General features: G+C 40.2%; 1 protein-coding gene across 2 annotated transcripts in view; it reads right to left on the minus strand.

The window, feature by feature from the left end:
• LOC124595724 (arginyl-tRNA--protein transferase 1) overlaps positions 1 to 27,657 on the minus strand; it is a 162,904-nt gene that overhangs the window by 39,364 nt on the left and 95,883 nt on the right. Inside the window, exon 7 of one of the 2 annotated variants that reach the window (XM_047134591.1) lies at positions 26,510 to 26,665. The exons of the other annotated variant lie outside the window; for it this stretch is intronic. Coding sequence (XP_046990547.1) covers positions 26,510 to 26,665 — 156 coding nt within the window. The remainder of the gene's footprint in view (positions 1 to 26,509; positions 26,666 to 27,657) is intronic. 2 annotated transcript variants of the gene reach the window in all.

The raw sequence follows: 27,657 nt of genomic DNA on the forward strand, positions 1-27,657 counted from the left end.
AACTGTGGCATTTAAAACTTGCATAAATCTGAGTGTCACAGATTTCTGTTTAATGAATTATGCAATGCTTCTTCAACTTGCTTAATGACATTTTCCAGGAAACCTGCACACCCAAATAGTACTTGGGAATAGACTGAATTTTTAAAATTATCTCTTCCATAGATAATCAGCACTTTGCAAGACCAATGCAAACAACAAAATTAGTGATCAGAAAAAATCACTAATACATGTTAAACACTGTAGAGTATTTTAAGTAACTTCCTTTCATACTATTTTACATATTTACTTGTTATTTGACTGGCAATAATGAAATACTACTATTCATTTGATGGCTGCTGGAAGTTATTCAATTATAAACATTACTTGGGTTTATCCTTGTGTAAAATATATGCTGTTAATGAAACCTTGAGGCATGACTTTGTGATGGACATTTTCCCCACTGCTAATTACTGCAGCATATTTTAGTGATAAATGATGCCTAAAACGCTGACTTACATTTGAGATGGTGTCTGCATCTCATTTTTGCCTTGGCATAGTCAGTGCTGTCTCAAAAGGGTCAACATTATGAAGGAAAAAAAAATCATTCACATAAACAGAATAATCCTCATCATTATTGTCGAAATTATTTGAAAACACTGTGGCCTTACAATTCTTTACAAGTCTCATGATGATACTCTTGCGGGGACCATCCCCAACCGTTAAAAGTATTTCAGGTTTGTTCATTTCCTTCCATTTTCTGAATAGGGCCATCTCTAAAAGTAGGAGGAACTTCAAGATGAAAATAGTATCTATTTGAAATATCAAAATACAATCAAAATTTTAAATAAGCAAAACATACGTGAAGGCAATCAAGTTTAATACACTGACTATTGGTGGTAACACCTAAACAGACAAAGCAGTTAAAATATATCACAGCAGATAGCATCTACAGACAACGTGTAGAAAGCTTGAGTTATCCCGTGACCCGTCCATAATGAATGGCACATGAAACACAAGTAAACTCATGATCAATCCACAGTGTGTTAATGTAACTTGTATTGTATTGATTCCCTGTGACATTTTTGTGTATGTTTCAAGACAAATGTTAAGAAAAAGTAACATAAATGTGTTTGTGTCATGTTTCTGGGTAATGTATATGTAAAAGAGATGGCATTGGTCTAATAGGTGAAGCGTAATCGCTGTACATTTTTCTCACGATGTAAGGGACAGGTGAAGATGAACAGTTGAAGCTGTGATGTTGAAGTGAAAAGGACAGAAGGGATGTGTAGACTTTTAGCAGCAAGAAGAGTGGTATTCTGCAGAGGGAAGCAGATTTTCTTTGTGGTAATAGTTGGATGGAGTAATGTGGAGAAGAGAGTTAAAATATTGAGATATTGGAAGCAGTCTCTGGAGTTCAGAGGCAAGCACAACAAAAAAGTTGACAGAAGCTTGCCATAGTGGCATTGTTGCAATGAATGTACCAAATTTAATGAAGGGCCACCAGTTTTGAAATTCAGTGGAGGAGACACGAGAGAAAGATTTGCAAGAGTCAAGACTAAAGGTTTGGTAAACAGATTGGTATAGAAGACATCAGGTGGTCGAAGATTATAAGTTTCTGGGAAGAAGAGGGGGCTGGAGGTGGTTTTCATCACAAGAACTTGAATACCTGTTGTATCAGGAGAAAATGTGTGCATTATTTTGTCCACCAAGAAGAATGAGACTCAACTATAGTGGATGCATAGGTCATATAACTGAAAATGAATATTTGTAGAGTTTTGTGTTTGAGAAGGTGGACAGTGAATCGATCAACTATTGTTAAAAAGCATTTACTGTGAGGACCAAAACATACAATAAATTTCACATTGAAACATTAATAAATAAAGACCAGTGGTCAACCATTGTTGGGCTTAAAAACTGTGTGAAACTGTTAACCACACCAGTAAATCCCATTTTCACTTTACATCCCAGTTGTTTAAAGAAGTTTCAACAGTAAGTTGGTGCATTGCAGCAGCAGCTGGAATTATTAGCATTTCTAAAACTTGATTTGTTCACTGCTCATTTACACGATGGCTTACTGCCATCTGATCCTCCTGTTCCATCAAGAACATCTGATGCACTACAAATCCAGTAATTGCTATCTGCAGCAGCAACTATGTCTCGGCATCATACTTCTCTGGACAGCCGATTACCAACACATCGATGAGTCTTTACGCCACAACTAAACAATACACAGAAAACTTTTATACAGAGATAAGTAAAAGCAAATAAGACTCAGAATCAATCAGTTATTCAGAACAATAATAATAATAAATATATTCTATTTGGATCGAAACATGGATTCTCACTTGTAGTCGAATATTTGGCAGTAACGTTTCAGTCAAGTATAGGAATTCAGATGTCTTGCAGAAGAAGTGTAAATTGTATCAAAATAACAATCATTTAACTTCCTTTGTTTTTCAGAGATTGTGCCTTTCACAGCAATATGTATACATATTGATGAAAACAGAGCTTGACATATGGATATTTCATGTCTGATTATCATTTTTACTTAGAGATAGCTCAATAGATTCAATAAGTAACAGTGCAAATACTTTTAATTTTATATAAGAAAATACAATCTTATTACAATGATGCATGGCAATTCTGTCTAAACCGAGAGGTAACTTACTTATCTAAATAGCTGTATAAAAATTATTATAATTTTATATCTGTTTCTGCTTGTGTAAGAGTGACTGTGTCTATGTATGTGGAATTAGGTCAGCTGACATCGGCAAAGGCAGAAGTAAGACCTGGCAACACAGATGTAGCAAAAGCAATTGTTTAGTAATTGATCTATTTTGATGAAAAGTAGCAAGTTTGGTGATAGCATTTTGAGTATGGGTCACTGACATGACAGCTACCTGTCCATCAGTCATTCCTTCATATGTACAAGGTGATAATATAATATTTCAGGGTTGTTCATACAGACAGAAAGAATTGTCTGCTGACTAGTGTTAGGTTTCATCTGCCATCTTCTTATTTCAGTCTTAATCTGTGACAGTCTGTGAATGGAATATCAAATTTCATTAACTACTCATGTAATCTGCAACATAAAGTTACAAGTCTAAGATTGCAAACTGGTAGGCAGTATCATACAGAAAAAAGGGTATACACACTGCCATTGTATGTTATCATTTGAGTGCAAGGACTACTATTCCCTAATCCTCCCACACTGATATATTTGTCATTCTTTGTGACATTTGTTCACTTTAAGGTTCCAGTCTAAAACAATAAATGTCGTATGGTAGTACGTGGAGTACTGCTAAAGCCAAATGTATTTAAAAGTGTTTTAAATGAGTAATGATTCTGATAATATACTGTACAATTTGAGATCAACTAACAATCACTCTTCTTAATTGAACCTGTTGTTATCCGCTTTCTCAAATGACCAGTAAATGAAGTAAATATACCATTAACTTCCTGGAGTGGAGAAAGGCAGCAGCACTGTCATAATTTAGCACATACAATGGTCATGTTATATATGGAGACCGGCGATGAGGATGCTGCATACCGCAGTCATCTTCCTGTTAGGAGCCTGACTGCCAGCATCAATGTATGGTAAGTGAAGTTGGAATTTGCCGTGGCACCTTGATTTTTCAAGCAACGTTAAACAGGAAAAATAATATAGACAATGAACTGTTAGTAATAAAGTGTGTTTACAGTTATTCGAACAACAATGGCAATTCACTGAGAATGGTGAGGACATTGCTAATCAGGACACTGTTCCTAAGGATTTCATTAATTGACCTGCATTCTTCAGAATGCAAGTTGTAGATGTACTGAAACATAGAATTTTAATTGTGGACAAACATACTGAATCACAACACAGGAGTAGACAATAATCACGTTGAGAATGAAGGAAGGAGGGAGTTTTTAATTAATGAAGTTTTTACAAAATTTAAACAAAAAACTTGACAACTGTGATAAAAAACTAGTATTTGAACAAAAAACCTGACAATACAAACACATACCCTGATGATCATGGACAAAATTTGAACAAAGTACTACATGAGTGTAGTCAAAAAGTGAAATCAGATTTGGACAAAGTTTTTGATGAGAAGGTAGTAAATATCTCAAAAAAAGAAAGAAAGAAAGAAACAAACTTGTGTATAACACATGATCGCACACATTAGAATGGGGAAACAGAGTGACTGATTTACAGGCTTCAAAAATTAATTTCTCCTCAAGTATTGGTTGTGAGAGAGACAAGAAAGTAATAATGAGAACTATTTTTGATGTACAATTACACAAATGGTTAATGCATAACTTCCTTCAAAAGCAACGGGAACAGGATAGGTATTTAGATTACCCCATTACCGTGAAAATAAAAAACAGCCAGCTTAATGAAAGTTTGATGATTTTTATGAGTTGTTTCAAGTTGTTGATCACTTGAAGAGACTGACAATGAAGGGACTGTGGTGACTCCTTCCGTTTGTCTCCACTTGTAGCAGATGACAACAAGCTGTGCTGACCAGAATCCAGCGATCAGTGAAGTACCTGCCAGCCAAGGTACCAAAGCATCTAACACCCATTATTTATTGTTGCCTTTATTAATTACCGTATGACCCTAGGAGCACACAAGGGAGTCTCTAAATCATTTCTTCACTGGTGACACTCTCTAAACCAAAGCACTGAGTCTCATTACCCAAACAAGCTGGTTTTTCTTTTCTTATTATTCCGATTAGCACACCCCATGTGGTTGTGCAATTAGTTTCCATTAGGTTGGCAGGATGCATCCCACTTGTTTCTGCCTTCACCACTTCCATCCTGCATCCCTCCACATATGGCCTCTCTCTGCTCACACCACCACTCCCCTCCTGCGTCCCTCCATGCACACTCTCCTTCAGCGCCCACAACCACGCCTCTCCCACAGCTGACAGCTGCGTGCCCAGACAAGTCACACTTTCACCGTGTGGCATACTGAACCCTCCTTTCTGCAGCAACACATGACAGAGATTGTACTGCTTGGTCCACACAGTACATATCCTACATACCCTTTTTTCCACAATACTGCTTGTCAGCACCAGGTTGCACACCGTGACACGCTGCCTGCACACTGTTAAGTCACAATGTCACCACCAAACATTCCCACTCCTGCGGCCGTCACACCCTACAGGCTCTCCAGCCAACACTCTCCCTTAACCCCTGCCGCCCCAGCACGTATGAGCACTTTTGGAGATGGCGGAACTTCACACACAACAGTCAGCACTACAGAACCATCTGGCCCAGCTAACCAATGGCGCAGCACGCACAGCATGAGCCAACTCTGCAGATCCTCCCTAAGATCGCACAGCTGCTCACTTGCCCACCTGCAGCCTGCGAGAGGTATACCTGTGGTTTGCTTCCATTGAGGCAGAATCTGCAGGATGCTCTATCACGAGTGATGCAATGAATTTCAGCAAGGTTGTTGGCCACCTGACCAGACCAACGCTGCCCAAGCCCGAGGTGTTATATAATACCCATCCCCTCCAGCAGCTACACTAAACTAAAAGAGCACATTATATCCAGCTTTGCACCTTCGGAGTTGCAATGGGCATGTAATTTATTATCACTCACGCAGTGCAACGACATGTGCCTGTCCCAGTTGCTGGGTCACATCTGAGCACTCATTGAGCCATGAATCCACCCCAAAGGCCTGCTCCTAAATTGTAGGTTGGTGCATGGCCCCCCCCCCCCCCCCCCAATATAGGCTGACCTGGCCTCGCATGCCCATTTATTGCTAAGCGACACAACAGTGTTGGCCGATAAACTATTCGAGACCCTGAACTCCTTCCCTGCTAAGGTTGCAGCTCGGAACACCGGCTATCACCCCATGACTCTGGCTGGCTATTCACCCGGCCCTCCATCCCCACTACAAGCACCCATGTACATGACGTCACTTGCACCAGCTGCTGTTAATGACCCTAGGGCCAGCAAGCAGGCTGCTGACCTCTACCAGATTCTGAAATGCCTGAGCTCTGAGATGGCAGCACTTACCACCAGCATCGCACACCTACACATCACTCAACCACTATCAGGTGCTGATGCCCCCACCCACGTGATGACAGCCCATGCAAAAAGAGCTGCCCTGCTGGCATGGTTCTAACCGCCCCTCTGACAACTGAAACCACCAGACGTTTGGTGAGAATGCCACCAACTGCAGACTCTGTGCTGCTGGTTCCTGAACCCTGAAAGACACTGGCACTAGGCGCACCCGGTTGCTGTACCACTTCACAGCTTCTATTTGTACAGGATTTGAATGACACTAAATCCCCTGTCCACTAACTTGTCAACACAGACTCCAATTTATCCAACTCACTACTTATGGGGTGTGTACTCGATTTAGGCCTTCAGCACAAACTCCTATGGACTTTCACTGCCACAGATGTTACCCACCCCATTCTGGGTGCCGACTGTCTACAATTATATGCTGGTTGTATTCCAATCTCTGTCTTCCTCTAAAGTTTTTGCCCTCTATAGCTCCCTCTTGTATCATAGAAGTCATTCCCTGCTGTCTTAACAGATGTCCTATCATCCTGTCCCTCCTCCTCAGTGTTTCCCACATATTCCTTCCCCCCCCCCCCCCCCCCCCCAATTCTCCACAGAACCTCCTCATTCCTTACTTTATTAATCCACATAATTTTCAACATTCATTTGCAGCACCACATCTCAAATGCTTCGATTCTCTTCTGTTCCAGTTTTCCCACAGTCCATGTTTCACTATCATGCCATGCTGTGCTACAAGCAAACATTTCTCAGAAATTTATTTCTCAAATTAAGCCTATGTTTGGTACTAGTAGACTTCTCTTGGCCATAATGCTCTTTTGCCAGTGGTAATCTGCTTTTGATGTCCTCCTTGCTCCATCTGTCACTGGTTATTTTGCTGCCTAGGTAGTAGAATTCCTTAACGTCATCTACTTCGTGACCACCAATTTTGATCTTAAGTTTCTCACTGTTCTCATTTCTGCTACTTCTCATTACTTTTGTCTTTCTTCAACTTACTCTCAGACTGTATTCTATACTCATTAGACTGTTCATTCCATTCAGCATTCACTCTCTCTCAGGATAGCAATGTCATCACCGAACGGTAACATTGCAATGTCATCACCGAATGGTAACACTGATATCCTTTCACCTGGAATTTTAATTCCATTCTTGAACCTTTATTTTATTTCTGACGTTGCTTCTTCAATGTATAGATAGAACAATAAGGGTGAAAGACTACATCCCTATCTTACACCCTCTTTAATATGAGCACTTCTTCTTGGTCATCCACTCTTATTATTCGCTCTTGGCTCTTGTACATATTGTATGTTACCCATCTCTCTCTATATCTTACCCCTATTTTTCACAAATTTCGAACATCTTGCACAATTTTACATTGTTGAATGCTTTTTCTAGGTCAACAAACCCTATGAACATGTCTTAAGTTTTCTCTTGTCTTGCTTTCATTATCAACCGCAACATCAGAATTCACTCTATGGTTCATTTATGTTTCCTAAAGCCAAGATGATTGTCATCTAACATATCCTCAATTTCCTTTTCCATTCTTCTGTATATTATTCTTGTCAGCAAATTGGATACATGAGTTGTTAAGCTGAATGTGTGATAATTCGTGCACTTGTCAGCTCTTGCAGTCTTCGGAATTATGTAGATGATATTTTCCCAAAGTCAGATGGTATGTTGCTAGACACATACGTTCTACACACCAATGTGAATGATTGTTTTGCTGCCAATTCCCACAAGAATTTTAGAAATTCTGATGGAATGTTATCTATACCTTCTGCCTTATTTGATCTTCAGTCCTCCAAAGCTCTTTTAAAATCTGATTCTAACACTGGATCACCTACACCTTTTAAATCGACTCCTGCTTCACATCAGACAAATCTTCCCCCTCATAGAAACCTTCAATACACTCTTTCCACCCATGTGCAAACTCCTCTGCATTTAACAGTGGAATTCCCATTGCAGCTCTTAATGTTACCAACCTTGCTTTTAATTTCACTGAACGTTGTCTTCATTTTCCTATATGCTGAATCAGTCCTTTCGACAATCATGTTGAGTCAGTCCTTCTGACAATAATTTCTTTTTTGATTTCTTCACATTTTTCGTGCAGCCATTTCATCTTAGCTTTCCTGCACTTCCTATTTATCTCATTCCCCAGCAACTTGTACTTCTGTATTCCTGAATTTTCCTGAACATTTTTGTACTTCCTTCTTTCATCGATCAACTGAAGCATTTCTTCTGTTACCCATGGTTTCTTTGCAGTTACCTTTTTTTGTACCAAAGTTTTTCTTTCTAACTTCTGTGATTACTGTTTTTACAGATGTCCATTCCTCTTCAACCGTATTACCTTATTACTATATCTGTAGCCTTAGAGAACTTCCAGCATATCTTGTCATTCCTTAGTAGTTCCGCATCACACTTCTTTGCGTATTGATTCTTGCTGACTAATCTCTTAAACTACAGCCTTTACTTCATCATTACTACACTGTGATCTGAGTCTGTATCTGCTCACATGTATGCCTTACACTCCAGTATCTGATTTCAGAATCACTGTCACGTCATGATGTAATACAACTGAAATCTTCCCATATCGCCCAGCCTTTCCCTAGTGTACCTCCTCCTCTCGTGATTCTTGAACAGAGTATTCGCTATTACTAGCTGAAATTTATTACGGATCTTAATTAGTATTTCTACTTTCTCATTCCTGGTCCCAAACTCATATTCTCCAGTAACCATTTCTTCTACCCTTTGCTTACAACTGCATTCCAGTCCCCAATGGCTAATAGATTTTCATCTCCTTTTGCGTTCTGAATTACCTGTTCAATATCCTCATATACTTTCTCTATCTCTTCATCTTCAGCTTGCAGCGTCAACATATATACCAGAAATATCATTGTCGGTGTTGGTTCGCTGTTGATTCTGATAAGAACAACCCTATCACTGGACTGTCCTAGTCCGATTATACCATTTTCTGTTGCTGCATCTGACCAGAAATCCTTGTCCTCTTTCCATTTAACTTCACTGACATCTACCATATCTAGATCGAGCCTTTGAATTTCCCTTTTCGGATTTTCTAGCTTCCCTACCATGTTCAAGCTTCTTACACTCCACGCCCCGACTCATAGAACATTATCCTTTTGTTAGTTGTTTAACTTTTTTCTCATGGTTACCTGCCCCTTGGCAGTCCCCTCCCGGAGATTCAAATGAGGGACTATTCCAGAATCTTTCACCAATGAGGAGATCATCATGATACTTTTTTAATTACAGGCCACATGTCCTGTGGATATAAGTTGTGTGTCTTTAATTCAGTGGTTTCCATTGCCTTCTGCATCCTCATGCAGTTGATCATTGCTGATTCTTCTGCCTTTAGGGGCAGTTTCCCACTCCAAGTACAAGAGAGTGCCCTGAACCTCTATCCACTCCTCCACCCTCTTTGACAAGGCTCCTGGCAGAATGAAGGTGACTTCTTATGCCAGAAGTCTTCAGTCTTTAAGCGGTGGCGGGTTTTGAACTTGGGATTGAGGACGTTCTGATTACTAATCAAAGACACTACCCCTAGACCACGGATGCAACTTGGTTATTACAGTCTATTGGCTGACATAGCATAGTGCTGTTTAATCAATGGCACCTCCAGTAGGTCCATCTGCTGCAGCTCCTGTTCCAAGACGTGTTTCACTGTGAAACAGCTGGTGATTTCAGGCCCATATGCTCAGCTCTTTGCTGAATTCCACCTCCTCATCCGGCCACCCAGTGTCCCCCAGAACATTCAGCATGACACTGCATTACACCACCACTACAATTGGCCCTCCAGTTTTCTGCTGCGCCCGCCCCCTGCCCGCTCACAAGCACAAAATCTCGCAAAAGGAGTTTGAAGAGCTGCTCACTGCTAGTGTACTTTGCCCTTCCAAAAGCCCCTCAGTTTCAGCTCTTCATCTTGTCACCAAGGACATTTCCTGACACCATTGTGGTGATTACTGTACACTCAATGCCTGAACCATCCCTGACTGCTATCCTGTCCCACTCCTTTGCACCTATGACGACGCCATCTCGGGAGCTACTAGCTTCAATAAGACAGATTGCACTAAAGGCTACACAGATATCCCACTGGCCCTAAAGGACATTGAGAAAACAGTCAGTATCACACCTTTTGACCTGTTGGACCATGCTTTTTAAAACATTCGGCCGCCGCAGAGCTGCACAAACTTGGCAGCGATTTTTGGACATCATTCTCTGAGGCGCACTTGGGTGTTTTGCCTAGTTAGATGATATACTCATCTACTCCTGGGACCCTACCAAACATTGCCAACACCTACATGAAATTTTTTCCCACCTACAGACAACTGGAGTGACATTCAACATGACAATGCGTTTTTGGGGCTGAGGCACTTAGCCGTTGCCACCAGCCGGCTACTGCCCCCTCCCCAATACAGTGCAGGCACTAGTGGACTTTCCACGTTCTACTACCTCCAAAGGCCTCTGGTATTTCATCAGCATGGTCAACATTTTCTGGCGACTTCTTAAGAATGCCACTGCCTCCCATGAGCCCCTTACTACAGCGCTCCGCAGCAATAAAAATGAAGGCAACAAACTGGTCCTTGGATCCAGGCCATGATCGAGAGCTTCGAAAAAACAAAATGGGACCTCACCAACATGACTCTTTGGCCCACCTCCACCCTAGTGCCCCCTTCACAATAGTGGCAGATGCAAGCCAGACGGCTATCAGGACCATCCGACACAAATGCGTGGATGATGTCTAGCAACCACTAGTGTTATTTTCGTCCAAGCGCTCTGATGCACAACGCCAAATGGGTGCATATGATCATGAGCTGCTCGTAGTCCACAAAGCCATCTGCTACTTCCAATGTTCAGTTAAGGGATGCACCTTTATGATCTTTACAGACCACTTCCCCCTCGCCTCTGGTTTTTGCAGGCAAGATATACACCCGATATCACCCCGACTTCAGCTACAGGATTACGTTCCACAATTCACTACTGACATCTGGCATGTTGTTGGCACTGATAACATTGTGGCAGAATGCCTTAGCCACTTCTGCAGCATCACCAAACCCTTAGACTACCATTCCCCGGCCTCTGCTCAAGAGGGTGACCTAGACCTGGCCCACACCCTTCAGAAAACTGACTCTGCCATCAACCTACAGCTAAGACCCATACCCGGCTCCAACCATAAGATCTGGTGTGACATCCTCGTGGAACCTTCACAACGTGATGGTTCCAACTATCGCTTCTGCCCCTTTCTCCCTCCCATCTTCCAAAAACTGGCATTTGTCCACATCCACAGCCTTGCACACCCTGGCATCTGCACTTCTATCACCCTTATGAAATAATGTTTTGTCTGGCTGGCCATTCAATGTGACTGCAGCAAGTGGGCCCAGTCCTGTTTTTAACGCCAGGGGGCCAGGGTACATTCACTTCCATGCGGCAGCCTTTTCTCCCACACAACACAGGTTTACACACTTCCACCTCGACATTGTCAGACCACTAGCCTCCTCCATTGGCTCTCAATATCTCCTGACAATTACTGAATGATTTACATATTGGCTGGAGGTCACATCTATCCTTGGTATTTCAGCCAAAACTGTGGCTGCAGCCTCCATTTGAACCTGGGTGCCCCACTTTGGGTTCCCCGCGACATCACTATGGACTGTGGATGCCAGTTCACCTCTGCAGTTTTCTGATCTATGACAGCCACCGGTAGCTAAAAATTCCACCACATCACCAGCTACCACCCTGAAGATAAGGCATGATTCCAACACACACTTAAAGCCACTCTTACAGGTTATTCTTCCACATGGTCCACTGCTTTACCTCTGGTATTTCTAGGTCTGCAGATTGCACATAAAATCGACCTGTGAACTTCTATTGCCGAGCTGGGACACGGACAGCCACTCGCCATTCCCGGTGACTTTTTGGAAGTTGCTCCACTTCCCCCTGACAGCACCATCCCAGGTTTCATGCAGCAGCATCAAAGCTTCATGGCTTAGCTGTGACCAACACATTGGCAACGTCATGGTGAGCACCATACCATCATCCACCATGACCTCACCTCATGCACAAGTTATGCTTTGGTCAGAGGCATACCTGTCGCCACTCCATCCTCAGTATTCGGGGCCACACTTGGTTTTGAAAAGCAGGGACAAGATGTTTTCTATTCGTCTGAATGGAGCAATAATCATCTCCATAGACAGGCTCAAGCTGGCCTACGTCGTAGAGTGTCCTCCAGCCAATGAGCTGCCCCCACCTACCACAGGCCCCAGTCGCAGCACCACCAACACTGCCCCTGATTCAATACTGGCCAACACAGTGCCCAAAGCTGTTTCTGATGTGCCACCAGCTGACGCCACCCTTGGCACTATGTCTGACACACCACCAGCCAACGCCTCCCCTGACGCCAACCAGCTACATGACTGACACACCTCCCACTGCCTGGGACCCTGATATCACCAACACACTGCTCTTCTTGCAGCCTCTGGCCGATGCAGATGTCATCCTGCACCACAGATGCCCGCCACTCCCGACAGAGCGCTGTCGTTACTGCCACTAGCATCTGCACAACTGCAGCAGCGATACAATTTCATACTCTCCCAACGCCGTGACCAGGAGCTGCCCATGCCCCTCCTCTCACCAGAAACCACAGCAGATACAACTTATGCATTAGAAGTTACTTTCGTTGGATTCATAGGAGAAAAAGAAGAAATTCTGCAGGATTATGAGTTAGGTTTATCAAGAAGAAGATAGATGATGGAACTGAAGCATCAGTATATATGAAGGATGATGTGTCTGCAGTAAAAGAGGAAAAAATCATGAACTAAGTAAAAAATTCAGGAAAAAATCGATAGTTTGAGTAATTTGCCCATTTCTTACAGGGAAGAAGTGCGAGAAGTTTTACATATGCACACCGAAGTATCTTCAATTAATCCTGGACTGATGGAGGGATATCACTGTCAAAATTAGGGTGCGACTGCACAAGCTATTCAAACTGAAATCATATTTAGTACCATTAGCTAAAAGAAATGCCATAGAGGTGGAGACCAAATCTATAATAGAAGATGATATAATTAAGACATCAGACAGCGAGCACTGCAATCCGATACATACAGTAATTAAAAAGCACATATCAATTTGACTTGTTTTGGATAGCATTGTTCTGCCTCAGCAGGACCATCCCAAATAACAGAAGAAATTTTGCAGAAATTTGATGTTGTTTTTACCTTAGTAGTTTGAATACTTATATGACAAGAAGTTATTGGCAGCTGAAGCTAGATGAGGGAAGCCGCAAGTTCACAGCATACTTGCATAGCGTATGCTTTTACCAATTCACATGGACGACACTTGTTTTAAACATTTCATCAACCGAGCGAGGTGACGCAGTGGTTAGCACACTGGACTCGCATTCGGGAGGACGACGGTTCAATCCCGCCTCTGGCCATCCTGATTTAGGTTTTCCGTGATTTCCCTAAATCGCTTCAGGCAAATGCCGGGATGGTTCCTTTGAATGGGCACGGTCGATTTCCTTCCCCATCCTTCCCTCACCCGAGCTTGCACTCCGTCTCTAATGATCTCGTTGTCGACGGGACGTTAAACACTAATCTCCTCCTCCTCCATTTCATCAATAGCATTTATTCACGCTTTGGATAAGAACCTTGGGAATTCAGTTTTGCAGAAAATAACAGCGTACATCGATGATGTTTTCATTGCATTCACATTGTGGGAAAACACACAGACATGCTAGATAAAGTTTTGAATACATACAATTGATTGGCATTCAGTCAACAAAAATTAGATTTCATGAGAAAGAAAAGAGCATTCTTGGGATAAAGTCATCTCCTCGTCAGGGACTGAGCCAGATCTGAATAAATTAGAAGCAGTTCAAAATTTTCCAGCTTGTAAAAAACAACTCCATTTCTCAGCTTTTGTGGTTACTACTACTGTTTCCTTAAAGGACATGGCCTGGCATTACCCGCTTTTTTGCAATTAATTAAGAAGAATTCAGTTTGGATGTGGGAGAGTGATAAAGAAGAAGTGTCTGTTGAGATCCAAAAGCAACTCATAGACGTTGCACATGCCATATCTTTATAAACCAGTTTATCTTTGGACTGATGCCAGTGAGTTCAGACACGGAGCCCATTTATATCAAATAGTCGGTGAAAATGGTCAGGAAAAACATCGCACAATCATGTTCACAAGTCATGTTTCATCAGTACCACGACTGAGAGCAAAGCACTTGGAATTGTTTGGGGCTTTGGTAGTTTGTACTGTTTCCTGCTTGGACAACAAACTATTGTTTGGGCAGATCATAAAGCATTATCTATACTTCCTTGTTCAATGTGCATTAATGCATAATTTTCTTGTTAGATGGGCCCTTGCCCTTCAAGAATTAAATTTTGAGAACCAGTACATTTGTGATGAAACAAATGCAGCACCTGATGATTTGTCACATCTTCTGCAAAACTTAAAAGATGTTTGCAGCAAGACTACACATGTAAAGGAGATCAAGATTAATTTTATAAGAGGAGTGGATGGAGAGTCAAAAATTCACAGGTTTCTACATAACATCAAAGCAGAGGTAGAAGCAGACGAAATTTTATATTCATAAATTATAGAGTGCAGCAATCAGTCGTCTCTTTTTTTTTCAGGTTTTATTGCACAAATCCAGATTTCAGCTAGTGCCTAGCCATTATCAATGCACTATTTTCTAATCTTGATGCAAGTTAGTTCTCTGTTGTTCGGGCATCAGTCACAGTTCTTTGAGTATTCAAACAGGGAACTGACATGCATCAAGATTAGAAAATAGTGCATTGATAATGGCTAGGCTAGCCAAAGCCTGGTTTTGGAGAGAGATAGATAGATAGAGAGAGAGAGAGAGAGAGAGAGAGAGAGAGAGAGAGAGAGAGAGAGAGAGAGAGAGGGGGGGGGGGGTAAAAAAAAAAAAAAAAGGACAACTGATTGCTGCACTCTATAATTTATAAATCGTATAACAGTCGCTGAGTGCATCCACTTTCTGAATGGAAGGTAACCTGAAGCAGATGAAGTATTAAAAATTTTCAGAACAATGTATCAGGATGAAATAGAGCTAAAATTTGGCTATATTACCTAATTCACGATGATGTCTTGTACTGCAGAATGGATTTAAACTTTGCACACCAAAACATAATGCTGGATGATTTGATTACATATATTTATACCAGTTTTGCACACTTTGGCCCAAATAAATTCTTATAACAACTTCAGAAGCACGTACAATGAATTATAAAAAATGTGATTTACAAGAGTGTACCAAGGTGTCTTACAATGCAACATAAAGGATTCATGCACAATATTCTCCAACAAACAAAAGTTGATGTCACTGGTTTTAGACCTCCACAACCCCCTTCCAAAGTCTTGTGGAAAATTCTCACAAATTTTGGTAGTGATGGAATTATTTTCAAAATCTGTTTACTTCTTTCCAGTGGGAAAGGGTAATAGCACAGTCATTGTTAAATAATTGAAGGAAGCTTATTTTCTGAATACCACTCAGCCACAATATATCCTGCTGGTTAATGGATTGCAGTTTTGCTCTGAAGCATGAAATTCTTTCATTGAAAATGAGAAGATTCGTCACATTGCTATGTCTACGTATCACCCTGTGTCTAATACACCTGAGCATATAATGTTATATATAAAAACAAAGATGAGGTGACTTACCGAACAAAAGCGCTGGCAGGTCGATAGACACACAAACAATATATATATAATTTTTCCCACGTGGAATGTTTCCTTCCATTATATTGAGCATATAATGTTATCAATATAATAGAGGGAAACATTCCACGTGGGAAAAATTATATATAAAAACAAAGATGAGGTGACTTACCGAACGAAGGCGCTGGCAGGTCAATAGACACACAAACAAACACAAACATACACACAAAATTCAAGCTTCCACAACAAACTGTTGCCTCATCAGGAAGGAGGGAAGGAGAGGGAAAGACGAAAGGAAGTGGGTTTTAAGGGAGAGGGTAAGGAGTCATTCCAATCCCGGGAGCGGAAAGACTTACCTTAGGGGGGAAAAAAGGACAGGTATACACTCGCACACACACACATATCCATCCACACATACAGACACAAGCAGAACTAATGAAATAAAAAAGTATTTAGGCTTTTAGAAAATGATGTCCACGAGATCTGGGGCAGACAGCTTATGAATATCAGAATTTGCAACATTCATACCATGCATAATGCCTATGTAGACACTATGAAATGTTCAGGTGAAGAAGCATCTGAAATTATGGTCAATATTTGCTATTATTTAGATGCTTGGCCTATTCAGTGGGAAGAATTTGAAGAAATTCAGGCTAAGTTTAACATTTCACATCATAAGTTCTTGAGGTATACAACCACATGGTGGCCTACATTAGGAGATTCAGGATTTTTGAACAGTTGAATAGTACTCAATATTACTTTCTTAAACATATACCTCTAAAAGAAGAATTCTGCTACTGTTCAGTCCAAACCCTACAATGCCACTGTGTGTACTTTAAAAAAATCTTCAATGAAAGCAGAACTTCATTTCATAATTAGATCTACAGAGCTATTCAGTAAGTTCACACAACATTTTGAAAGTCAAACACCTTTGATTCACAATTTGCATACAGAAATATAAAACATACTTCAAACCTTTTTGGCTTAGGTTTTGAAGGTTTCTGCTTTGAGAAAAAATTCAAGTATTTCTGAGGTTTTCATAATGAAGTCTTTACATTGGATAATACACTTTCTCTTGGATGACCAGCTGTTAGCTGGTCAGTAAACTGGAAGAACATGGCCATCTGCTCTCAGTAACACTGCTTCATAACATTTGAGATGAGAAGAAGCAGTGATCAGTGAATGAGAAAAGGTTAATAATGTAGAGTTTTCACAAAGGCTGCCTGTCCAGGAAATTATGTTCAGTCCAGGCAGCATGCGTTTCATGTCAAGAAAACCATTCTGGGCTGCTCATGAGATCCAAACAATGCAGATTGAAGATATGTGAAAGGAGACATACAAAATCGATGCCAGCATACATCACCATGGCCTCAAAGACCCCATATGTACATCAGGCTTGCAACTGTCTAGAAGAAACTGGTGTCAACTGAACAGAATATGTGGATATGGAAGAACTGAATCCTTCATGTATAACTGTTGACTCTCTCAGACTCCCCACTGTGTGACTATGAAGCTTCAGAGCAGACTGGAAGGATCCTCAATGCCTCTCCAACAACATTGGAATGGATAGACTCTTTGACATCACTCTGTAATAAGGTCAATTGAGACCAGAGGTCTTGCATATTCCTTTTGCACTTCATACTGTAAATACTGCTGTGAATTGTATATTTATGTCCATACAATACATAAATAATAATAATTACAAGTTGTGGTTTCTGAAGAATGCACAAAAACATTACATAACAGCTTGCTAAAATTTGATGGAAAAGATGTGCTTATTGAGCACACCAGTGAAGAGTTTTAGGTTTTTAGACCCCAAAGAAACAATGCTGCAGTGCCATGTTAAAGGTTGCAAAAATGTTTCTGTTCTGTGAGTGGTGAGATTACTTATTGGGTGAGTGGAAGGTTCTACAGTTTACCCAGCATTAGATAACAAAGGTATTGACAATTACTGAACAGCAGCATGTCTCAAAAAGAGACTCATCATACATAGAGTTACAGTATTCAAATGTGTCAAAACTTGTTAAGGCTTCTCTTAACATTATACCATTATTCCATTTCGAGCACACATTAGAGAAAGACAAGCAGTGAGGATCAAAAGACTTTTAAACATCGTTGTGACTGTGAGGGATACCTTGGGACAATACCCTCATTTTCTTTCTGTGCCCACTGACTAACAGTTCAATAGGTATGGACAGCAAATACATGCAAATTTACTGCTTATAAGAAAGAATGTGAAAGGAAAAAAAAGGCATCTTGAAGAGGAGATTAAGAAGATGAATAACATGGAAAAAATCAACTAATTATGAGACAGCTGCTCTGAGAAAGGGGGGGGGGGGGGGGAGAATGATGACACATGACACATCAAGGATCATAATAGAGAAATTTATTATGCCCTTCATCATCCTTTTTGGTAGGGAATTATCAGAAATGTGCCATATCTGTTTATTGAAATACTATGGCACCTTGTAATCAGCTTGTTAAAATATTTTAGCACCTTTTAATCACATTTTTCACATATTTTATCACCTTTTAGTCATCTGCTTCACATATTTTGTCGCTTTTCTCACCTTTTTTCATTCACCACTATGGCTCCTTGCCCTGTATGTAATTATAATGCAAATCCTTAATGTAAATGTCTTATTTTGTATGTGCACTTGTTTTGCAATGTAGTACTTTGAGTACTTTCATTACATTCCTGGTACAAGTCCAAAAAGACACATTACTAGACACTGCTTTATTGTGAAAAATATTTAATTTTATGCCCTCTTATTATTCAGAAAATTAGAAACAATTATTATGTAACATCTTGTACAATGTTCTATTACAATCATTTGGAATGGAGCAAAAAAAACAAAAAATAGTCATTAACCATGTCTCTCAAATTTCCCATTGTGGCTTTGAAAGAACTAATGTACCAATCAGATGAATCATGAATGAGTGTGCAAAGGTTAAATATATTGAGAAAGAATACCAGTGCCATGTCATCAGTGATAACTACTGATTTGAAAGTAGTGATGAAGACAGGTAGGGACCGAGAAGATATCTTGACTGAGACCTAAATAGCAAGAGAGAGAATGGATATGACTGACAACTTCAGGTCTACTCAGTAATGAACTATTGTAAAATGTAAGTACACTCCATTTAATTTTATTTTATAAATTGGTTCACTTTAAAACTAAAGACAAAGTTTTATACTAATTTGTACATTGCTGAAATGTCTGGTGCCAGTAGTGCTTTGATATGGAGTGCTCTGTCCCTGCGATACAGAGTGTTCTGTCCCTCTTGTTCCCTGGTGTGCCCACACATTTCAGTAAACAGAAATCAGTCTGCTTGCATGTAAACCACAGTGATCCATGTGATGGGTAGTGTATTATACCCTACTTGCCTACAACACTGTCAATGGCGCTTTGTGAGCCTTTCATTCAGCGAATGTTTGACTTACAGTATCAAAGTCTAGCTGCCATGCAAATTATATTCAGTTTCAATGGTCTCCACAAATCTGTGATATGTTATTGATGCATAGTTGATCTGAGACAATTTTTAACACGAGCCTGAGTGCTGAATGACCTTTGTGCTTGAGCTACAGTCACTGGAAGAGTGTAGAAGATGCACTTAGCTTTACATACATTTGAAAATAAGCTTGAAACTTTAAGCTCATGAATCTTACTCAAGAGGTTTAACAGTTCCAAAGAAATGTATTGAAAGTTTGAAGTATGAATTTTTTTCAAATATTTAATTTCTTCTTCTAAATCTGTTGTGACATTATTGTGGTATTCATTGATAAATAACCTGCATGCTTCAGTGAATTGATTGCCAGTCATCTTTGATTATTTTCTTAAAAATACTCATTGTAGATTGCAACTTAACAAGAAGTTGAATCACTCCAAAAAATTTATCTGCTTCATGACAACTCTCAACTGCATGTATTCCACATGAGGCCTTGACAAGCGCACAGATAAAATTTTTCAAGAGGATTCCATAGAAGAAAATGTGCCTGAGCTCCTTTATAAGTCCCTCTCATTTTACTTCCATTATCATAACCTGTTCATGGCTTTCAGTGATAGGAAATGACTGTTTCACATGCAGCAATCAAATTAAATGTGCAACAATGATTCCTGTTTTGTAATTACAAAATACTAACTCCAAAAACTGCTCATTTATTTAATATTTATCAATTTCATTATTGAAATAAATCTGATGCAGGATGACTGTTGCCTGTTAAACATGATTTGAATGAGGAGTTACATCAACAATAATTGAATAGCACTCCTCAGCATCTCTGCTACACGGTGAGTAGCAATTTTCCTTTTCATAATATTGTTGCATTCCATCCTGGATTTTCCATTTTTGAATAACACTTCTCATCTTTTTCCTGTTCCAAGACGGCACTCCAGACATGATGGCACAACTAGAAAAATTTATCCTATCACTTGGCAAATAATGCACTTCTAAATGTGTTCCAGTTTCTTATCCATCTCCGACCTTGCTAACGTATTTTGCAAGAATTGGATCATAATGACTCAAGAGCTCCAATATTCTTAGGAAATTTCCGTTATTTGTACTTCCAATTTTCCGAGATGAACATCTGAAGGACAAGGCTCTTTGATGAAGAAATAATGTCACATTAAGTAATATGGGAGTTCCCAGGTAAGTTGCCTATTCTACAGCCAAACAAAAGAAGAACATTACCTCTTTACTTCTGAGCATCAGCAAGGCCAATGGCCCTCTTTCATATCATTTCATTTCTTAATTTTACAATCCTTACAGAGCAACTACACTACTGGCCATTAAAATTGCTACACCAAGAAGAAGTGCAGATGATAGACGGGTATTCATTGGACAAATATATTATAGTAGAACATTTTCAAGCAATTTGGGTACATAGATCCTGAGAAATCAGTACCCAGAACAACCACCTCTGGCCGTAATAAAGGCCTTGATAAGCCTGGGCATTGAATCAAACAGAGCTTGGATGGCGTGTACAGGTACAGCTGCCCATGCAGCTTCAACACGATACCACAGTTCATCAAGAGTAGTGACTGGCATATTGTGACGAGCCAGTTGCTCAGCCACCACTGACCAGACTTTTTCAATTGGTGAGAGATCTGTGGAATGTGCTGGCCAGGGCAGCAGTCGAACATTTTCTATAACCAGAAAGGCCTGTACAGGACCTGCAATATGCGGTCGTGCATTATTCAGCTGAAATGTAGGGTTTCACAGGGATCAAATGAAGGGTAGAGCCTCGGGTTGTAACACATCTGAAATGTAACATCCACTGTTCAAAGTGCCATCAATGCGAACAAGAGGTGACTGAGACATGTAACCAATGGCACCCCATACCATCACGCCAGGTGATACGCCAGTATGGCGATGACGAGTACACGCTTCCAATGTGCATTCACTGCGATGTCACCAAACACGTTTTGCCATTCGTGCATCCAGGTTTGTCATTGAGTACACCATCGCAGGCGCTCCTGTCTGTGATGCAGCGTCAAGGGTAACCGCAGCCATGGTCTCCGAGCTGATAGTCCATGCTGCTGCAAACGTCATCGAACTGTTCGTGCAGATGGTTGTCGTCTTGCAAACATCCCCGTCTGTTGACTCAGGGATCGAGACATGGCTGCACAAACCGTTACAGCCATGCGGATAAGATGCCTGTCATATCGACTGCTAGTGATATGAGGCCGTTGGGATCCAGCACAGTATTTCGTATTACCCTCCTAACTCACTGATTTCATATTCTGCTAACAGTCATTGGATCTCGACCAATGCGAGCAGCAATGTCATGATATGATACCGCAATCGCGATAGGCTACAATCCGACCTTTATCAAAGTCGGAAACATGATGGTTCGCATTTCTTCTCCTGACACAAGGCATCACAACAACGTTTCACCAGGCAATGCCGGTCAACTGCTGTTTGTGTTTGAGAAATCGGTTGCAAACTTTCCTCATGTCAGCATGTTGTAGGTGTCGCCACCGGCGCCAACCTTGTGTGAATGCTCTGAAAAGCTAATCATTTGCATATCTCAGTATCTTCTTCCTGCCAGTTAAATTTCACATCTGTAGCACGTCATCTTCGTGGTGTAGCAATTTTAATGGCAAGTACTGTATATAGAAATAATCATATTTCATTTTGTGTTTACTCTTGAATGCAAAATATTTTCTGCATATTTCATGTAAAATCATACTGTGTTGGAATCAGTATGCCTTATCTTTGAATGTTGTTGCCAATCCTATTAAATTATAATTCACAGCAGTTGCCAACAACATTTAAAGAATTCACAATTTTGACTCCATCACAAGGTGTCTAAAGAAAATACTGTGCATTCAAGATTAAACATGAAACACAGTTGTATGCAATTGGTCTGGACGAAACATAAAAGTGAAGAACTGAATTGGAAAGCAAGAGCTGGATTGGCTTTGCTGATGCTTGGGTAATGCTCTTTTATTTATTATACACTACCAGGAAAAAAAGCACACTCCTTTAGAGTTGTCCAGTTCACTGAAGATTTATTGTTGCAATAGTGCATATGGAGTACACAAAATGATTTCATTTACAGATCAACAGCACAAGCAGCTCTGAGGTACCAGTTACCGACCCATGTTGAAACACCCATATTAGTATGTGGTGTAGTCTCCATGGGTGACAATGCAGGCACTGACTCTGGCATCCAGTTGATCATACAGATGGCAAATACTGTCCTGGGATACATTATTCCATGCTTGTTCGACCTGTTCACATAGCTCTGTAAGAGTTGTTGGTTAATGAGTCACACCTGTCACTTCTCGTCCAAATCATATCCCGCATGTTAGACTGGAGACAAGTCTAGAGATCACACTGGCCAGGGAAGTTGGTGCACATCTTGCAGAGCATGTTGAGTTTTGTGGGCAAGCACTATCCTGCTGGAACAACACATCACCTTTCTATTGCAAGAATGACAAAAGAACAGGACTAACACATTCTGCATAATGAGTGCCGGTTAGTGGACCCTTTAGAAACAACAAAGATGAACAAGAGTTGTAGCTTATCACACCCCAAACCACAAGGCCTGGGGTGGGGGCAGAGTGTCTTGAACTAATGCTCTCTACAAAGCAGCGCTCACCAGGTTTACATCATACATGCAAAAGACCATCACTTGAATGCAGCCCTAATCTGCTTTTATTGCTGAAGATCACAGCACACTATTCTGGCTTACAAGTGATCATCTTATGGCACTAGTTGAGCTGTGCACATCAATGGTGTGGCATGAGTGGAAGATGGGCTAGAGGTATTCATGCCTATAGTCCCACTGTTAATAACTGGTTCACAACAGTTCATCTTGACATGTCTGGGCTCACAAGCCCTCTTTATCTATGCGGCAGTAGGTGTATGATCTGCCACTGCTGCCCATAAAGTACGACAATCCTGGTGGGCGTCTATGCTGCATTGGTGCCCAAAACCTCGTCTATGGGTGTGAGGATGTTCACGTGACCACTGATACCAGCATAATTGCACAAAAGGCGCAGCATGTCCAACATGTGAGACAATTCTCTGAAAGGACCATCCCGCCACACAGAAGGCCACAAACAGATGCTTTTCAAACTCACTCAGTTGGCTGTAGGAACCACAAGTGTGTCTCCATGGCATGCTTGCGTGCTTGCTTCACACATTTACACCACACTAAGCCTTCTGGCTGCAAGCACTCCCTGTTAAAGGTAAACACAGATGGCACTCTCATCAGTGCCTCTAATACCCCCAAGTAGCATATGCCCCCACTGAATTAATATCGATGTTGTCTTTCCAGGTGTACTAATTTATTTTCCAGTGGTGTATGATACATGACTTATTTTACAGCAGTCTGATATTTGTGAACTGAGCACCTTGGAGGATCCGAACCATTGGACCCAGGGGATTTTGCACCCCCCCCCTCCCCCCTCTGCCCCTCATTGGGGCTGGCCTCACATCAATGCTATTATACAAAACAGATTCAAGGTCAGATTCTGATAATTCTTAGTGAATTTGTCAAGATGATTTCACATTCACTTGTTCCAAACTACCTTTCAGATCCTTCTTAAGCAGATTTACAGGCATTCTCGTTATCATCTTCCACTTTAACATCCCCCCCCCCCCCCAAATAAAAGGGTTAATGGAATCGTTACATAAAATGAAAACCTTGCTCTTGCCTTTGTTTGTTGTTGACTTCTTCCACCAAAAACCAGGTCACTTATTGTCAACTTCTTACTTGTAATTTTTAACTTTTACTTTTACACTTCCGTATCATAATAAATCAGCATAAGAATACGGAGATTGGGTGTTACAAGCCAATATTCATCCTTCATAACATTGCGACATGACACACAGAGAAGTTTTATATTTTGGGTAACATATTTAAACATGTTAGAAGCCCATGAGATTGATAATAGATCTGATAAATAAGCAGTGTTGTATAAAATCTTTCTACTGTTATACAGGTAAGTGTACCGAGTCGCATACACTCAAATGATACTGGATTGTTAAATGCAATACCTTTCTTCTTCTGTTATCCAGTAGCACAAAACATAAAAATAATGCAGTTAATTTTATTACACTTGTACAAAGCTACAAAATATGAGGAAGATTGATGCTAAAGAGCAATAAAAATACTGTAAGTAGTTTCTTGAACTCTTGTGAGCACATACTGAAAATCCTGAATGATTTAAACACAGTGGGACACTTCATTATCTTCCTATTACCTAATGGGAACCATCTAAATGCAGTTTTTTTTAACAAATCCATATAATTAGGACAAAATAAATTATGCACACAATTAGAGCAATGTGCAGATATTCTAGCACAAGAGCAGCAGTATACCCTGCTGAATATTTTTAAATCTTCTGCCACACATCATAAAGCATCTTTCAGAATATAGATGTAGATTTTACATAGATCCAAACTTTCATATCAATAGAAAATCAGTCAGTCAGTTTAAAAAGTATGAAAATATGGTTACAGCATTTGATAGCACCAGTGAAAAAATATAACAATTAACAAGTGAAAGCCTTCATCAATAAATTAAAGAATTCAATATTTTGTTCATTATTGTAGTACAGAATTGCTAGGCAGTACTTACTTACAAGAGACAAAATATCTGTTCTGCTGATATAAAAATATACAAGATGTTCCTCGTTATTTAAACTAGTAGTTTCTTTTCCAGAAAACGGGACAGTTAGGGTACGGTTAAAAAGGAAAGACATGTCACTCAGATCCAGCTGTTGTGAGGACAAAGGAAGACAAAAATCAACATGAGAAAGAGTTCTCTTTGTCTCCTGTCATCTTCACAACAGATGTGTCCCTCTCATCCTGTTGTCTGAGCTACCTGCCCTTCCTTTTTAAATGCACCCAACCTAACGCTCTTTCTTTTTTGGGGGGGGGGGGGGGGGGGCAGGGGGAAGGAAGGAACTATTAGTTACAAAAGCTAGGATAGTGGTGCAGGCCATTATATGTGCCTCTCAGCAGTAATGATATTTCACAGCTTGAAGGTAAGTACTGGCCAGAAATTCTCTCACATAATTTTACATTTTCCCAAAAGAATTTTCCTTTTGATACAATCAATATTTTGCTTATCTATCAACTGAAATTAATGTTCTTTGCTTCACAAAAATTTCAAATGTAAATGCGATTTGGTAACAAACTGAGATAACTAGGCTGTGCTCAGTAACAAATGAATCTAACAAATATTCCGGTTGGAGAAATGTTGAGATTGTTTACATACATTTCCTTTGCACAAGGCATTACTTCATACTTTCCCAAGTAGATTTCACTAACGTAAGCTGTAGACATTGGGGTCAGGGACAGTTCTGTGGATAAGTGCAAGATTATAGTAGGGGCAGGGAAATGTATGGGTTAAGTATGCATTATGAAAACCATGTATGTATACAATATAGAACACAAACTTTTGGACTGATCTTATACAGAGGCAAGCTCCTGCAGAGTATCTGCCAGTGTTTTGATTTGATTTTTCATGGGAACAAATGATTACAGAATGATTATATTGCAGACATAATGAGAGTACCATATCAAACACCCCAATAAAGCTGTACAACTATCATTTTCTATGTTTTAGGAGGTGGAATCCAAAATTTTCGGGACTGGTGCTTCCATCTGGAAAGTAGGAGTAGTAGATCTTTGCATCGCTAGGTGGCGAGAGCTGCATATCTGATGAGTCAGTGTGCGGAGAGGCATTAAGCTAGGAAGACGTGTTGTGTGTTCACAGTGATTTCCGTAATACTCTGTGTGGTTTTCTAAAAAGTGAAAAGTACATTATGACTTCATGTAATGTGTAGCAATAGAAAGATGAAATTCCAAACATCATTGCAGGGCTACAGTCCTGAGTGAGACCAAGGTTAGACTACAGTGTAGAGTACTGCATCAAACCAATCTCTGCACTTAACACCACAACAAGGATTTTATGATCTATTTCAACTGTCCCAATAAAAGTGAGATATTGTGCATATGCCTTTTTCAATCAGTAAGGAATTCTGATGTCAAATAATTAGTTACATAATCACTGCACACCCTCCCATCTCTGTCGTTATTTCCTGTTATAAAGAGCACAGCCTATTTACCTTCATCAGCGCGCGCGCACGCACACACACACACACACACACACACACACACACACACACACACACACACGAAATATATGATCCAATACTAATGACTAACTCTGAATTTTATAGGTCATTTAATCAATTATATATATATTTGTACATTACAGCCTTGCGAATGGCACAGCAAACTGTTAAGTTAAAAAACACACAATTGTGTTAAGTTTGTACACTACCTTGAGAGGCGTGTCAATGAGGAATTCACAGTAATTTAATCTGTTGCATTCCTCGGGAGTTTCTTTGTGAATCGTAACCTGATACTTAACATACAGGGCATGGCTTTGGTTGAAATATTTCATGAACTCTTCTGAATTCACCGACAGAAGTTTTAACTAGAAACATAAGCAGAAATGGCAATCAGAACAGAGGAAGGCAGCATGGAGGGATTTTGCAATGATATCCAAACTCATATTCCTTTGACAAAATACAAAAGGCATATTTAACAGTTCTTACATGATATCAGATTATGGAAGCATTTTTCTCTAATGTAGAATAAAAGAACAAAGATGATGTGTATAACTGTGTATGTTAACTATGTATGACATACTTCATTGCAAACATTTGGATAAGAGTGGTTATGAAAAGAGATAAACTGTGACTCCTTCCACATTTTTTCCTTCTTTTGTTCAACTCTAGTTAATTCCACATTCTGTCCCTGCTGCTACCTACTTTTCCACTAACACATTACTTCTAATGTTGGTATCTCTTATCCTATCTGAAAAGTGACAATGGGCCTCACACTCGTCACACTTCTCCTTTCTACACATATACCACTTCCTCTCTTATTCAGTCATTACACCATTAATGTTAAGTGTTTATGGAGTGTTGGTTTACACATCTCCAAAGTGAAATAAGGCTGACTCTTTTGCAAATGAGACAAAATGGTTAGAGGAAATGAATATACCAGGTTTATGTAAGACAATAATTCAAAATCAAGGGGCAAAGAGGAGACAGAAGGAAAACATGAGTAATAGAAATTCAGCAACATACCTATTTGAAAACTGGGAAATTAGAAGTGGTGGAGACAGCAGATGACAAGTTAAAAATTAAGAAATGAAAAAGTTAAAAATTACAGAATGAAAAAATGAAAGCAGAAACTCATGTTTCTGATTCACCTCATTCATATAATGTAAATCTATTTTCTCAACACATTACTGAAGTGAGACTAAAACTTGAAATCTCCTATCTGGAACAATGCTGGTCCACCCACCTCATCACAGCGACACCTTTCCGAGGCTCTAAAATACCTCTAAGCATGCATCTGACACTCTTGTGAACAGCCCCACTGGAAAATCTGTCTTATGCTGCCCACCACTAACATACT

Source organism: Schistocerca americana, chromosome 2 (genome assembly GCF_021461395.2).
Source record: "Schistocerca americana isolate TAMUIC-IGC-003095 chromosome 2, iqSchAmer2.1, whole genome shotgun sequence".
NCBI classification, from domain to species: domain Eukaryota; kingdom Metazoa; phylum Arthropoda; class Insecta; order Orthoptera; family Acrididae; genus Schistocerca; species Schistocerca americana.